At 42.9% G+C, this 17,402-nt stretch overlaps 1 protein-coding gene across 8 annotated transcripts in view; it reads right to left on the reverse strand.

The window, feature by feature from the left end:
• trio (trio Rho guanine nucleotide exchange factor) overlaps window positions 1–17,402 on the reverse strand; it is a 323,028-nt gene that overhangs the window by 67,448 nt on the left and 238,178 nt on the right. For all 8 annotated transcript variants that reach the window (XM_087346228.1, XM_087346225.1, XM_087346223.1 and 5 more), the window contains one exon: window positions 8,005–8,269. In XM_087346228.1, coding sequence (XP_087202354.1) covers window positions 8,005–8,269 — 265 coding nt within the window. The remainder of the gene's footprint in view (window positions 1–8,004; window positions 8,270–17,402) is intronic.

A 17,402-nucleotide genomic window follows, 5' to 3' on the forward strand; every position in this document is an offset into this window, starting at 1 on the left:
AAATCACTGCATGTTAATTTCAAAAGCTTTCTTAACTTGTTCTGTATTTATAAATAATTTCAAGTAAATCAGCATAAATTTAACGTCTTACCTATGAATTAAATTAAAGACGTTCAATATTAAGGCATAAATAATTCGGATAAAGCTTTAAAGTAAATATGTTTGGCAGGGAGGATGGTGCAGATGGCTGCGAAATTTATGTAGACGTCTTCTGGGTTGTTGAAGAACAGACATCATGCAGGCAGGTATCAACATTAACACGTAACTTCAGTGCATCTTGTAAAATTAAACTGTGTACACAGACACTTATACACTATACGATTCTGCAACTGTGACCAAATTACAGTAACTAACCGGTTGCAAATTACTTCAAAATTCAGAATTTACAAAACTGAAATGTTAAGATTCTTTAAATATCTCTACACTATTAAAATGATATCCCTCAGAAAAAGATTTAACTCACTATTACCAATATTTTAGGCAATTCCTCGCAACCCACTTTTCCGTCTGAACACCTTGAAGAACACTGGTAACTATATGTACCGCGTATATTAAAATTCAGCAACTCTGCCTTTCCCCAAAGGGAGAATTTAAGATTATCTTCTGATTCTCAGATAAAGCGCGATTATTTCCTTAAACAGCGTTAACCAGACGATTTTTATAACGGTGTGTGGTGTTTTCTTTGCGGTACGAACTGAATTCTTAAATATTATTTGTACGAACGAAAGGGTTACATCTGTACCTCACGTAATATGGTTAAGTTTCAGACCCAATGCTGTAGAAGATAAACTGATGATCATAACGTGATTCAACATTGTAATGACGGGGTTTTAAATATCGAACAAATGTGGAACACAAGCATAATGAACAGCTTGGTATTATTTAACTCAAGACACAAAGTTGATTCAATTTACGTGTACAAAACGGGGAGTACCAACATCACCAGACTTAACTTGAACATTTTATATTTTCTCCATAAAATATTTCGCATTTATAATTTATATAAAGTCAAGGATATATTTAATGCGGACAGATATTTGAAAACTGTCTGTTAATATGTAATCACTCAGAAAATTACCAACACAACGAGACATTTGAAATATTGTTCTGTTTCACAAGACACGTGTGACTTCTGATATAAGGAGTAGCAATATTGGAAGTTGAAAAAGCATCGTTAAACACTACATACCTTACTGGCGAGTAAACATTCTTCCCAGAAAAAAAAAGGTTTAGTAAGAAACATACATTCAAGGAATTGCGCAGACCACTTTCACTAAACACTGCAGACACCGGACAATTAATTGTGAGCCCAATATCGGGCGAAACAGGTAGCTTTGTCACATGGCAGACAATAGTCACACGACAGCTGGATGCAGGTGTGAAGACAGTTCAAGACAGCGGCAGAAACGCACGTAAACAGCTACTTCATCGGTGACAAGCAGCTATCACCGTGGGGGCCAGCGGTCCCGCCACGCGAAATGTCCGACCCGCGTCCAATGCTCACCTACCACTGTCTCACACATACACACAGATATCGACGAAATCTTGCTGCAGGAGCAGCAGCTTCCAGTGAAGGATCCCCTCCCCCCCACTCACCCCTCGCCAACACCCCACTGGAGCGATGAAACTTCTGCCGAAAGATGGCCTACGTACGCGTCAGACAGACCCCGCGTCTGTCAGGGTTTTTTTTTAAGTGGGTGGGCGGGGGTGAAACCCAACCCTGTCTGGAGTCGTGGTTTGTCCCTGGCATTGGCTCCCAAGTTCCAGGCCCGGCAGGATCTGTCCCGCACACAATCGATAACACCGCGTGTTTCGACTACTCACGATTATGCTCTCACTCTGCCCCAACATACCGACCACATTCATGCGTGTCGGCTCGGCCTACTCGCCCCCGCCAAATTTCGAGTCGAAATTCCACTCCGCATTCGCGATTTAATCTCGGGAAGACCGCGGGAAAAGAAATTCTCGGCACGGAGACCTCATGTTCTGGCACGATTCGCTCGTGGCTTTCCTTGGTACTTCCAGCCAAATGCTACAACGCTTCCTGACACAACGTTACCAGTTCGTTATTTTAACCAACTAGAGCAGAGCGCTCCTTTCGGAGCGCCTCGGAGGGATTGGTCAAGTTTCTAAAACGCAACCAACCTTGTGTAAGGAACTAAACTAACCCCCCGAATGGAGGGTTAAAACACTTGACCAACCCCCCCAAAGGGAGGGGTTTGTTGCGTTTTAAAATCTTAAGTAACACACTAAACTAACCCCCCGAATGGAGGGTTAAAACACTTGACCAACCCCCCCAAAGGGAGGGGTTTGTTGCGTTTTAAAATCTTAAGTAACACAATAAACTAACCCCCCGAATGGAGGGTTAAAACACTTGACCACCCCCCCCCAAAGGGGGGGTTTGTTGCGTTTTTAAATCTTAAGTAACACAATAAACTAACCCCCCGAATGGAGGGTTAAAACACTTGACCAACCCCCCCAAAGGGAGGGGTTTGTTGCGTTTTAAAATCTTAAGTAACACACTAAACTAACCCCCCGAATGGAGGGTTAAAACACTTGACCAACCCCCCCAAAGGGAGGGGGGTTTGTTGCGTTTTAAAATCTTAAGTAACACACTAAACTAACCCCCCGATTGGAGGGTTAAAACACTTGACCAACCCCCCCAAAGGGGGGGGGGGTTGTTGCGTTTTAAAATCTTATGTAACACACTAAACTAACCCCCCGAATGGAGGGTTAAAACACTTGACCAACCCCCCCAAAGGGGGGGGGTTGTTGCGTTTTAAAATCTTAAGTAACACACTAAACTAACCCCCCCCCCTTCGGGGTTAGTTAAATAATCAATCCATCACTTAATAAACTTCTTGTATCCGTAGCAGATCACTTCTGAGCACTTCAGCTTTAATGATTGTTCGCGACTAATGGCAAATTTTTCGCTGTTACATTTTACGTCCTACACAGCGGAAAATTCTTGCTGTGTATATATTAAATTAAGTTACAGCCTACTTCAGTCAACACAACGTGCGTATATTTCATCTGCCAACATGTTTCCACGTCATCGCGGCACAAAAGCTGTGTCTCGCAATTCATCAAAGCGCATTCCACCATTTTTATGGTACATTACTCCAACTTGCTGCAACGGAACCATTATGTATTATTTACTTACATTTTCCAACGTCTAGTTTAAAACATTCCTACGCCGACGTTTAAATGGTCGTACTCGAGGGTGTCGCGCGTTATCCATTATTTACAGAATCGCATTCCTCACTGACGTACTTTCCGCTCATTAAGTGTTTTACTCGCTGTTATGTGCGCAATCAGACGCCGTCCTGTTCTGCAGAACAGACTTCCGATGTGTCGCATTTCCCATGTGACGTCCGCGACACTTTCTCGAACTCAGTACCGCAATTTTATGTGTTTCTCGGGTTGGTTCTTGGATATGCACAGTCTAACGGGGGTGCATCTGACTTTCTCCGTCGGCATGTTTCATCTCCCTGAACATTTACACAGTCATTTAACGACGTTCGGCATGAAAGTTCCTCCCCGTCGGGTCCGATACAACCCTTACCGCTATTATAAATAAGCGTGTCTAAGATTATAGAGCAACCTAGTTCTTGCTTAAATCCACAACACGGCCCTGTGTGACTTTATATTCACTGTAACAGAGAAACTTTTGTAGTCGCCACCAAAAAAAGCATGTTTCAAGGTCACAGCAAAATCCTACAACGTTACGTAAATGGACAGTGGAACACAGCCGAGTGAATGCAGCTCAGAACTCTCTGCGTAACAAAGCTATCAGAGCTGTATTGCTGACTTCCAGCAGAGCGTAAGAAGGGGATTATGGCCTTGAAACCTGCAATTTGAAGAATTAATTGATCCGTGCTATTGTTTCACCAACAGATCGGGCGACTTTTCTTTTATGAACGAACCAATAAATCCAGATTTCGAAAAGACTTGAACCACGACGGACGATTTAGTAGTAATAAAAGTTTGAAAGACAAAATTATTAGGCTTATACCAAAATGGTCTTCACTAGAGAGCAAGAGATTAAAATGTCAGCAGCTTATTACGAAATCGGACAACAAAAATGTTGGGTTACATCGTTCAGACGTATTTCACTGTGAGAAGAACGATATTAAGTTTGTTGGTATCTGCGTGTACGTCTACAAGGCGTTACAACCCACAAGACCAACATCGACGCCCGAATTTATCGTCGTCCACGGAATTTTCACTGGAAAAACTGAGAAAAACAGCGCTGTGTTCCATGTCAATCCGCACAACCTTGTCACCTTTCAAGCATTCGAAGCGAATGAATATGGTAAAACCCTCGCCGGCGATCAGCGGCGTAGCTGAATTAAGAACCGACGTTTCAGACACCTGCTCTATATTCATCATCAGGCTTTCTTTCTGTCATCGACATTAACTACTTTTAGACCTCAAAGTGTTCAAATGGCCTCCATCAGAATTGAATTAAAAGAGAAAAAATAACACACACGAAGCAAACAGTAGTTTATTATGTTGAAAAGGAGGTCAATCTAATGTTATTCCGGTACGCGAAGAGTTTATGACACAAGATTGCGTGGAACGCGAGATGACAGTGGACAACACAAAGTACCACACAATTCTTGGTGGAAATACATCCTTGGCGCACGAATCCGCTCGTATACTTAGACGTGGCCAAAACTTCGCCTCACTGCAATGTTTAGTGCAGCGCGTGGTCCTTGGGAGACTAATGTCGGATGACAGGGCAGCTAAAAACCACGAGTTTCAAGAAATATGGCGACCTAAATAACAAACGCTTTTTCCGAATGAGAAGAAGTGAACAGAACGTGGTTCTGCTACCGCTGAATCACCATCTTAAAATACAAATTTCTGCTTAAAGTATATACAGCATATCCTTATGAAACTGTAAATCCTTACAAAGTCGGACAAGAGGATGCAAATGGTAGTCTGAATTAGAATACAATTATACATAAATACGCTCCCGTAGTTTAAAAAAAATAGCAAATTTATTCAAAAACATGTTAACTTCGAAGTATTTGTACACAAACACGATGAAAACAAAAAAAAGATAACATTTTATGAAAATGTTCATATGCAAAACAAAGTTTTTTTTAAAAAAAATCAAATTTAACAGAACAAAAACAAATTAGATACCATACGTGTATTTCAACTGATCTAAGCCGACAGAAGCTGGGAACTGTACAATTAAATTCTCATTTAGGAAAAATCTACGTTCCGCGTAAACAAAGCACACACACAAAAAAAAACATAGTCGAAACTGCAGATGGTCCGAATTAGGTGAGGATTTACTGCATTAAACATGAACCGTTGAAGCAAGGCGAACAACGCATTTTTCATATACGAAGATCATTATACATTTCCAATTCGACCATTTATAGTGTTTACAGCTTCATATACCGAGCCATCTAGCACTGCGGTAACGGGATTGCATGGTCTGATTCCCGGAAAGACACAGGAAAAACCCGAGGTCTTCCGTGCGCTGCTCGGGCAATTTCACACTGTCGACCGGTCGCCGGCGACCCAGTCGCTGAACGACCAAAACCATCAGCGACCAAACGAGGAGACCAGCAGGGCGACCATCTCAGACAGAGGCCTCAGTAAAAAAAAAAAATACTTTGGAAGCAGTCAAGCAGTATGGACGTCGAGGAGATCACTATAATGATAAAAATTCATCAAACAATTCCACAACCTCTTCCCACTGACTTTTTTTCAACTCCCTGTTTGCATAATCGGGACTTGCAAGGTCCGAAATGGCTCTTCGTGACTCTACAGCCGAAAAAAACTTTCAGTATCAAAACGCATGATATACTGATCACTTGAGTGACATGAACAAGACGGGAGAAAACAAGAAACAACGGATATGTCATCTCTCTGAGCTCTGGTCGCTGCCTGAGTCGCCCGCAATGTGAACGCGTGATTGCCATCTGTGTATCTCGTGGTCGTTGGTCTCCTGTGCGTCGCTCACTGCATATTGGTCGACGGCGGCCATTGGTCGCGGTCGCCTTGTGTGTAAGCTCGTACTTAGCTTTTCTACCTAGCGGTCTCCGGCGACCGGTCGACAGTGTGAAACGGCCCTAAACATAAAGCAGGCAAAACCCGCAACCTTCCCGATTCATGAAAATCATAAGAGCTGGCACAGTTCAGTCAGCATAGTAGACGGGCTAACGACTGGACGTCGGGGTTCGATTCCCGACAGAAACAGAAATAATTTACCTTCGCCACTACGTCCAGACTGAGCGGATCTGGGCCCCACCCAGCTTCCCGGAAACGATAACCTTCTATGGGATTACACGGCCACAGCCTTCTTCTTTACAAACTAACTGCTTCTACTGTCTACAGATGACGAGAAAATCCCTGCTGGGGGAATGTTACTTATCAGCTGGACTTGACGGCTGCTATTGGTGGGAAGTGTGACACGTCAGAGTTTTACGCTACTACACAGACTGAAAACATCAAGCAGTTAAGAGTAGCGTGTAGTGAGTGCACCTCTAATGTGTTCTGCGGGTGTTGAGATAATATTCTAGATTAAATCACTGTGCCGCTGTGAGGTAATCGTAAAGCTGTACACATTAGAACACGTGAAAGATTGTCGTCTGTTGTTCGTTCAGTGGTTGTGAAACGAATGCTTTTAGGATGGGTCGTAACTCACCGCGAAATCTTGCGCATGCGCGTATAACGAATTCCTAGCAGGGATTTTCTCCTGATCTGCGAACTGTACCATGTTCCTGCTATTCCCTAAGACAGAATTCGTCTGTCATAACAGAACCTGGTGTGGCAAAATCTATCATGGCAGAATCAAATTTATTAATTTAGTAAATATGGCTGTACAGTCGTGAGCGAACTACATAGACAGAATAAATAGAAGGCAGCAAGGTTAAAAGCTAACACTTGACTTATCTACTAATAGCTCGATTGAAGCTGACAGCTGAATTTTGCTAGCAAACCCTGCACTGCCATAGGGAGACAGTGGAAAAGAAACAGGCCATTCCGATGAGAATGCGCTATCGATCCGGCAGCAAAAAGGAACAAGACGAGAAGAGGAACAGAGCGGAGTACCGAGCGTAAGCTTCACCTCAAAACGCAGTTTCACAGTCTCACTGTTCTCGTACAAAACTCAACGCAAGTCGCATGACGCACCACGCGTTACTACGGATCGTTCGTGGACGAGGTCGCGCGTGACCCAGTGATCTGAAACGCGGGTACGTCTCCTCTGAATCCCGCAACCCACACATCAGAACGTGGGCGCCCCTCGACGGTGAGGAGTTAAAAATAAAACGTCGATGTCCACCACAACCCTTTCGCTCATGGCACCCCCAGCGCAACAGGCGGTTTAAGATTAATAATTGCCTGTTATTAATAACTATGGCTGACCAAAAGCTCAGGCGGGTTATCCGGTGTCCTACGTGAGCGATTAAATGCGTGGGTGAAGCGGAAATATCAGACTGGCTGTTTGTGTGGCGCTGTCCTATGTTACAGCGAAGCGGTCAGCGGACAAAGTCCAAGATCAAATATTTTGATATTTTCGCGCAGGTCGCTGCGCTGGCCAGTAAGGCGCATGCGCAAGGAAGCTCTGACTGTGCAGTACAGGGAAGGGGCATGCGCAGGAAGGCCGTGTGTTTCTCTCACGTAGGACACAACAAGCGATTCCCTTATGTCATATGACACCCCATGCTGCTTATGCAGCTCGCACAGTTCGCTTCTTATCGCTTACCTAGGACATTGCCTTAGTCAGTCCTCGATCATGGGAAGTCCATGTGGGATTTGTGGCGGACAAAATGGCACAAGACACAGTTTCTGTCTACGAATCCTTTGAGCTGTCTGTTCCTTGCTCAGGCCAGAGCGGGAAAGGCGCGTACAAACCCTGACCAAACCTGCGGGGAATCCCATCCCGTCGTCCTTCTAGCTACAAAGTCACCGTACCGACTGAGGTCTTCGGGTTCTGATGACGTAACTTCCGTATTTATTAAAGAAAGCTTTACTCACCAGAATCATGGTCTGACGCTGCTCGTCTGGATGGAGAAGTCTTGAGACCGGGCGGAGGTTGTTTCAGCACAGCCAGGGGCACGAGGCCCTCAGGGGGGGAGTCGACCGATGTCCCCGACGTGGGCATGCGAACGAGACACCAGTCTGGGGTTGACGTGTTCAACTCCAGGACCTCGACCTGTTGACCCTTGTGGACACTCAGCTCCTGGCTGCCCACAGCGGCCACGTGATCGGCGATCACCCACGTCATCTCCACACCGGGAGCCTGAGGGAACAGGAGTAACAGGTAATTTGAGAACACGAAAAAGATCTTACAAAGTAATCTTAAGTCTTAGTAGCACAGTATGGACCACCAATTTTACCAATCAGAAACCCTGCACGTTGACCAAAGAGTATATTTATGAGATTATCAGAACAAACAGCGATCATTCCCCTAACATTAACCAACTGTTCATTGTCATGGAAGTTTGTTTACGAGATAGGAACACACTTTTCAAAAATAGTGAGTTACCAGCGTCAGGCCCCAGAATCTTTTGACTCCGAGGAAACAGCCCTCGATTTAAGAGACTGGGAGGATAGCCCTACTGGTCTCTGCACTGAGGCATTGGACTATTAATACTTCGAGAGCCACATAATTATTTATTTAGTGTTCTGTCTGACGACAGGTCCATATGAACAGGATCCTTCCATCCTTTTCTCGGACTGGGACCTGTTCATATACGTTCTTGGCAGATGATCCAGAAGTGGTTTGCCATTGCCTTCTTCTGTGTGTGAATGGAGTGCCACGGAGGAAAACTCCGTGTTGCCTAGACCACGGCCTTGCCCAACACAAGTTAAAAATTCGGGCACCGCCGGGAATCGAACCCGAGACAAGGCCAGCGTTCTAACCGCTGGACCACCGTGGCTGTTTAAATATTCACCAAACGAATAAAGTCTGGACGGTTTTCATTCAACAAATCAGTACTGGTTTCAGACTTAACGAACTATCCACCAGAGGCATCGCAAACGACATACTGCCGCTCAGAACTTCCCTGACATCTAGTGCAAAATATTGGAACCATTCTAACATTGGACGTGACATCTAGCGGACCGGATGCGATAGTACATACATCTATCACTTGCTTCTTTGAAATTAGTTTCTTGCTTGTTATCGGAAGTACTTAGGTGGAGACTTTTATTTTTGGCAGTGAATGAAAGTAAGTCGTGCCAAAATAAACACCGTTCCAGGGTTTTGCTGAAACTCTACCAATATTCCTGGTAGTGCGAAATGAGGTCTTCTTGCTAACGGCGTCACGACCCGTAAAGTCACAATCCAAATTTTCACCGCCATGAAAAATCTAAAGACTCATATAAAGAAAGTTTATATTCCTGTGTCGTCATTTTTTACATTGCCCGTCGACTGGAACTAGGTAAAAAAATATCTGACAGGTGTAGCAGCTCCCCAAACGCAGGACTGAGCTCGTCATGTTTTATTTGTCTTTCGGGAGTTCGACACGAACAAAAGCTTAGAGGCTAAACTGTTTCGCACACATTTATGAGTTTTATGATCATATCTTAAACTTTGCAGCGTGAAACATAAAGAAAAACGTAAAAACAGCTGACCGAACGCAATCACGTGATACGGATAACTGCCAAAGTGTTGCCATGGTAACGACGTCAGGACACGTACACACATGCGTGACCTTTGAATGATGCGTGCTGGCGACTGTACACGCATCGATCCGTAATTCAGCCGACATAACGACAGACCAAATGATGCAACATACCGCTATTATTATTTTTTATATTATTTAGTGTTCTGTCTGACGACAGGTCCATATGAACAGGATTCTTCCATCCTTTTCTCGGACTGGGACCTGTTCATATACGTTCTTGGCAGATGATCCAGAAGTGGTTTGCCATTGCCTTCTTCTGTGTGTGAATGGAGTAATTGTTGGGATGCCACGGAGGAAAACTCCGTGTTGCCTAGACCACGGCCTTGCCCAACACAAGTTATAAATTCGGGCACCGCCGGGAATCGAACCCGAGACCCCAGGATTACAAGGCCAGCGTTCTAACCGCTAGACCACCTCATCTTATTATTATTTAGTGTTCTGTCTGACGACAGGTCTATATGAACAGGATCCTTCCATCCTTTTCTCGGACTGGGACCTGTTCACATACGTTCTTGGCAGATGATCCAGAAGTGGTTTGCCATTGCCTTCTTCTGTGTGTGAATGGAGAAACCGGGGAAGCCCCCGGAGGAAAACTCCGTGTTGCCTAGACCACGGCCTTGCCCAACACAAGTTATAAATTCGGGCACCGCCGGGAATCGAACCCGAGACCCCAGGATTACAAGGCCAGCGTTCTAACCGCTAGACCACCTCATCTTATTATTATTTAGTGTTCTGTCTGACGACAGGTCCATATGAACAGGATCCTTCCATCCTTTTCTCGGACTGGGACCTGTTCATATACGTTCTTGGCAGATGATCCAGAAGTGGTTTGCCATTGCCTTCTTCTGTGTGTGAATGGAGTAATTGTTGGGATGCCACGGAGGAAAACTCCGTGTTGCCCAGACCACGGCCTTGCCCAACACAAGATATAAATTCGGGCACCGCCGGGAATCGAACCCGGGACCCCAAGATTACAAGGCCAGCATTCTAGCCGCTACATTCCAATTAAATAAACTGAAGTACGGCGATCGCAAAGGCCAAGGACTGTACTGTATAGCGTGTTTCGTTGACGATATCAGTTGTGACTGCGTAGACCACAATTCAAACTAATTTATGCATATTAATCGTGCGGCCAAAGAGGCGACTTTCTGCAGAGATACTACAAGCAAACAATCATTTATATTTGGAAGGTACAAAGCTTAAAAAATCGGTCGATTTATCGACTAAACTTAGTAAAATGTTCCTTTCCAAATCGTAACTCCTTCCGATGGCACTATCGCTTCATCTCATTTGGCATTCCGTGGCCAACGAAGCAATCGATACATTCAGACAGTCTGCCCACATACGGTCAAACATTCATACACGTGTGATATGCAAATCAAATACTAAGAAGTTTTGGCTCAAGTCTTAGCTTTTGATAAATTATACAAAATATTAAATAAGTCGTAAAGCATTAATCACATTTTTGGACTTATAACCTTTCACCCTTACACATGCGAATTATTATGTTTTGGGTGTATAATACACAATGTTATTTATTCCAAACCAACGAACGTGCAATGGCAGACAAAGCGTGTCCCTTTTGTATTTCATGCAGACAGAGTTCCACATTACAGTCACTGAACTCACAAAGCGCAACTGAACATCGGTCTATTACAATTAATATAGAATGGACTACTTGTTCTCTCAACATTACACCGAAGTCTACCACACCACCTGAAAATTTTAATACAGAACCAAGTTCTTTTTTAGCTAATTCAGTGGATTTATTAACTTAATTGACTATACAAAATATTTTTGGTAAACAATAATTAATAACAGGAATATTTTAACAATCTTTAATTAAACACTCCGATCGAATCTAATTTTATGACACGCCCTGTACTTCAACCAGAAGGCCACCAAGGTCGCAAACTCCCAAGTGAAACAAATGCATCCATTAGAAGGACAACCGCCAACCAAAGATAAAAATAGAAAAATCCACACAGAAATTGCAAAGCAAATATTCCTTTAAAAGCTTACACGGCCACTGCTTTTTCTCAGTAACCTATATTATACCAACATTTGCGAAATATAAATAGGATTTGAGGTTCACGCGGTGGTCAGTCCGAAGATGGATGTATTGTGGGTTGCAGCGCAGTGTATCCTGGTAGAAGTGCATCGACGTTTCAGAGGTCCTTGCTACCTCCATCATCACGGCCCTGATGATAGAGGCAGCAAGGACCCCTGAAACATCGGCAAACTTCTACGAGGCAACACGGCGCTGCAACCCACAATACATCCATCTTCATTTGCTTGATATTAATTGAAGCAAAACTGTTTTCTGGACATTATCCATCATCCAAGATTAAATAAAATAAAATACATAAAACCATGACGTTTCGGAGAAGAGATTCTATCTCCGTCGTCAGGGCCCAATCAATAGAGCTAATCCCTACCTCCGGACCAAACTTTCAAAACTGAGTTAATATTAATTGTTCGTGGCGCCATATTTCTTTAAATAATTTTCAACATTCAAAAGTCTAGGCGTACATGATTTCTTATGCCGTGTAGTCTTGCACGTGAATAACCTACAAGTTTCACCCTGAAGATAGGACTTAAATATTTCTTCGAAGCACTGATAACAATCCTACACGACTGCTCGACACCATAATAGAACAGTAGCATTTTTACCGTCTAGCTTTGACACAAAATACAAGAGCGCTGATGATATGAAATCACTATGTTGTCATAGAAACGTCCTGCAGATAACACGCAGGAGAGCAAACGAAACAACTGACAATCCCGGCTGTTAAACGAGAGCGGGAAGTCTCGACTATTTTTTCTCAAACGACCAGCCACTACGTGAAAGTGATCCTACCGAACTAGACCGCCCACAGTGTTAGGCAGCAGACAGTCCTATTACTTTACAATCGGCCCAGTCCAAGGCAAGAAAGGAAGAAATGTAACACCGGCTGAAAAACGTAGCACCAACGAAGTAACAGTTATAGACATTCCGAAAAGTAACCGACGGAAGTAATGAAGTAACAGTTATAGATATATTCCGAAAAGTAACCGACGGAAGTAATGAAGTAACTGTTATAGATATATTCCGAAAAGTAACCGACGGAAGTAATGAAGTAACTGTTATAGATATATTCTGAAAAGTAACCGACGGAAGTAATGAAGTAACAGTTATAGATATATTCCGAAAACCGACGGAAGTAATGAAGTAACAGTTATAGATATATTTCGAAAAGTAACCGACGGAAGTAATGAAGTAACAGTTATAGATATATTCCGAAAAGTAACCGACGGAAGTAATGAAGTAACAGTTATAGATATATTCCGAAAAGTAACCGACGGAAGTAATGAAGTAACTGTTATAGATATATTCCGAAAAGTAACCGACGGAAGTAATGAAGTAACTGTTATAGATATATTCTGAAAAGTAACCGACGGAAGTAATGAAGTAACAGTTATAGATATATCCCGAAAACCGACGGAAGTAATGAAGTAACAGTTATAGATATATTTCGAAAAGTAACCGACGGAAGTAATGAAGTAAAAGTTATAGATATATTCCGAAAACCGACGGAAGTAATGAAGTAACAGTTATAGATATATTCTGAAAAGTAACCGACGGAAGTAATGAAGTAACAGTTATAGATATATTCCGAAAACCGACGGAAGTAATGAAGTAACAGTTATAGATATATTCCGAAAACCGACGGAAGTAATGAAGTAACAGTTATAGACATATTTCGAAAAGTAACCGACGGAAGTAATGAAGTAACAGTTATAGATTTATTCCTAAAAGTAACCTTTAACAACTCTAAGATTTACAGTTGCAGGGATTTCAATGTTACGTCACGAGACTTGGGAGTAGCGAGTGCACCTAAATTCTAAATTCTACCGTACAGTTTGTGTATTACAGCAGCACATAATATCCAGTATGACCAAACGAGCTAGCTGTAAGAATGTGTCGGACCTCCACGGACTTTGTAAGAAGAAAAATATTTTAATTCTTTTCGGAAATATGATTCAGAAGAAAAGTCTGAATGGATCATCACGATATCCAAAGCGGTTCCTTCACTTCACATTTTCTAGCCAACAACTTAACATGTAAACACGGCATAATAAAATGAAGAGTCGAAATATCAACAATTCAGCATCGTTATCTTTGCTAGGGGTATCCGACTTCCAAGCTGACTGCCAGAATTAGGACTACAATTGAGGTCTTTGCCCCATCTTTCTTAGTACAGCTGAAATAAAATGAACACATTATTTATCCACATTCTGCTCAAGATACTTTCTTTCAGATCGATACGTTCCACTTCACCTTGCAACCCTCTCATGCGATTCCGTATCGACCTCTTGGAAGGTACCGCAGAGAGATAAAATGTTTCCGATGTCTTTCTTCGCGATTCCAATACGAAACTCGCAATGCTACCATGCAATCGAGATCGACGCTAGCAGCCACTGCGTCTCTCTCTCACATCTAGCTCATCTCTGGATTTACACATCATCCACTTAATGCACCCTCACCAGAATTCCAAACGCCTACCTACACACAAAATGCTTCACTAACTTGTATCAAACTGCCATCTAATGAACACGACCGTCTTCTGGAATGCTGAGCCACGACGTTCGCCGACGTTTCAGATGTTACTGCTGCTTCTATGATCAGTGCGATCTGATTATGGAAGCAGCAAGCACCTCTGAAACGTCGGTAAACTTCTACCGGACAATACGGCGCAACATTCCAGGAGATAGCCGCCTTCATATTCGCTACCATGAGAACCTTAAATCTCACACACACGGTTAAGTTTGAATTTGTATTACCATTTCATTTTATTTATTTGTAGTGTTCTGTCTGACGACAGGTCCATATGAACAGGATCCTTCCATCCTTTTCTCGGACTGGGACCTGTTCATATACGTTCTTGGCACATGATCCAGAAGTGGTTTGCCATTGCCTTCTTCAGTGTTTGAATGGAGTAATTGTTGGGATGCCACGGAGGAAAACTCCGTGTTGCCTAGACCACGGCCTTGCCCAACACAAGTTATAAATTCGAGCACCGCCGGGAATCGAACCCGAGACCCCAGAACATAAAGACGGATGTAACACCATTCAGTACGTCAATCCTTTCTCATCATAATTTATTTATTTTATTTATAATTTATTCTAAACACTATTTCATTAGAAGTGACGCCAATTCCGTACACTTCATCTTCCTACAAATTTCCAAAGTCGGACACTCATAATTCAGTGCCCTGACTTATCATGCGACGTCTCCTTAAACCCACACAACCCGCACTACAAGCGTTACATTATTAGATCTTATTCAGAGAGACTTTAGTTTTTGATTTCTTCACCCCTTCTGGTCTGTTTTTAAACACCCCCTCGATTTTTTTGTAGCGAGATGCAACAGAAAAATCAGTTTCTGGCACTCAGCCAAAGCCAGGTTTAAGTTTTAATTACAGCTGACATTTTAATTTCCTTTATTGTGGGGGAGACATTAAAAGCGCTAATATTCAGAGCCACTGCCGCCATCAGCAACCCCACTGCTACCACTACAACCACCACTAATAATGAATAACAATAATAATAATATATGCAGGAAAGTAGGGGTACAGTTAGAGGAGACACACTGGTATAAACTCATCCCGAAGGCAACTGAGACTAGTCAGGATAATCAAATAACTATTTTTGGAACCGACAATTCAACAGATAGAACCATTCCAAATATCAAACCAGATAATATAATTAGAAACAAAAATGGAACTTGTCTCTTAACTGATAAAGCAATAGCAACCGATATAAATGTAATTATACCGCCACGGTGGTCTAGCGGTTAGAACGCCGGCCTTGTAATCCTGGGGTCTCGGGTTCGATTCCCGGCGGTGCCCGAATTTATAACTTGTGTTGGGCAAGGCCGTGGTCTAGGCAACACGGAGTTTTCCTCCGTGGCATCCCAACAATTACTCCATTCACACACAGAAGAAGGCAATGGCTAACCACTTCTGGATCATCTGCCAAGAACGTATATGAACAGGTCCCAGTCCGAGAAAAGGATGGAAGGATCCTGTTCATATGGACCTGTCGTCAGACAGAACACTAAATAAATAAATGATGGCCACGGTGGTCTAGCGGTTAGAACGCTGGCCTTGTAATCCTGAGGTCTCGGGTTCGATTCCCGGCGGTGCCCAAATTTATAACTTGTGTTGGGCAAGGCCGTGGTCCAGGTATCACGGAGTTTTCCTCCGGGGCTTCCCCGGTTTCTCGTGGCATCCCAACAATTACTTCACATTCATCATCATTTACTTCCGAATCATCTGCCAAGTAAACGGACCTGTTGTCAGACAGAACACTAATAATAAAATAATAATAAATGTAATTAAGAAGGAAGCTGAGATCTTGAAATACAACGAATCTGGAAAGTGAAAGCAAAAGTAATTCCAATAATTAAAGGAGCAACTGGAACTCCAAGTCACTCAAAAAAATTTTGGCCAACACCACGGGAGAGACGCACACATCATTCGAAAGACGGTGATATAAAATATATAATAAAGCCTCACGCGAAATCTGTTTAATGCATGTAACACGTGTCAGAAAAAATTCATTTCAGAAACAGCTGCTGCAATATGTAACTCAGGGGCAAGGTTTGTCTCAGGCACATTCAAGTAAATACCCTGTAAAATGGTAAAAAATAATAATACCCACGAAAACATGATCTAGTAAATCCTCCTGCCTCCATTTCCATAATTGCGTGTTCCTCCGAAAAACTGGTATCTTCCCACACGTCCACATGGCGTTTCAAGCCAGACGACGTCGTGAGAACCTCAAATCTGATCCTTTTACACGAGTTCCATACTGTAGCTTCCAAATCAGATCCCAGCCCCTATTACTGCTCTTTGTGCCTGACACCCGAAGGATTTGGCACAAATAAACGGATCTCATTAACCATTATGAAAAGCAACCAGCTGTACGGCACTCGATTCCGACCATCTGCCGCACTGCGACAATACTGATAACACATTTCGCTGATGAATAATTCACAGGAATTCACAACGCGACACTGCTGAATCTGGAGATTCACGAGAAACACAGAAGAGGGGCTTGCATTCCCATTAAAATGATTTTAGTCTCTTATTTTCCCTTCGCCCGTGGCTCCAGATTAATTCCCCTCAGATCCTGTTGTTTCACCGCTACATGCATATAAAAGGGGCTAAATTACAGTCCAAAATTAATTGAACTGACGCCATAGTTAATTAGTAAAAAAAAGTTAAAACTACTCCGTGGAATTTCTGATAAAATGCTGGGTGTCAGGGGAAAATTACTATCCCTGAACCACTATCCAATAAAAACAGCGCCTCAAACACAGATTGGCTGTGACAGAAAACCCAACTGACTCCCACGTGCACAAGTGATCGATTTATTTACGGGATGTGCAGTTATCAGACAGACATTCTATTTCGTCCCTCTGAAGCCGAAGCTCGCCTAAATAATATTTAAGAATTCAGTCCGTACCGCTAAGAAAACACCACACTTCACCATTACAATGATCAATTACTTAACGGTGTTTAAGGAAATAATCGCTGTTTACAGTGAGAATCACGCGTATCTCATAGATACAGTGCGTAGGCATGTAAATAGCATTTAATAATTCAGTCCGTACCGCGAAGAAAACACCACGCTTCACCATTACAAAGATCAACTGGTTAACGCTGTTTAAGGAAATAATCGCTGTTTACAGTGAG

Source organism: Zootermopsis nevadensis, unplaced genomic scaffold (assembly GCF_977971745.1).
Source record: "Zootermopsis nevadensis isolate Lab colony 2312 unplaced genomic scaffold, Znev_1.0 Znev_ptg000010l, whole genome shotgun sequence".
Lineage (NCBI taxonomy): Eukaryota > Metazoa > Arthropoda > Insecta > Blattodea > Termopsidae > Zootermopsis > Zootermopsis nevadensis.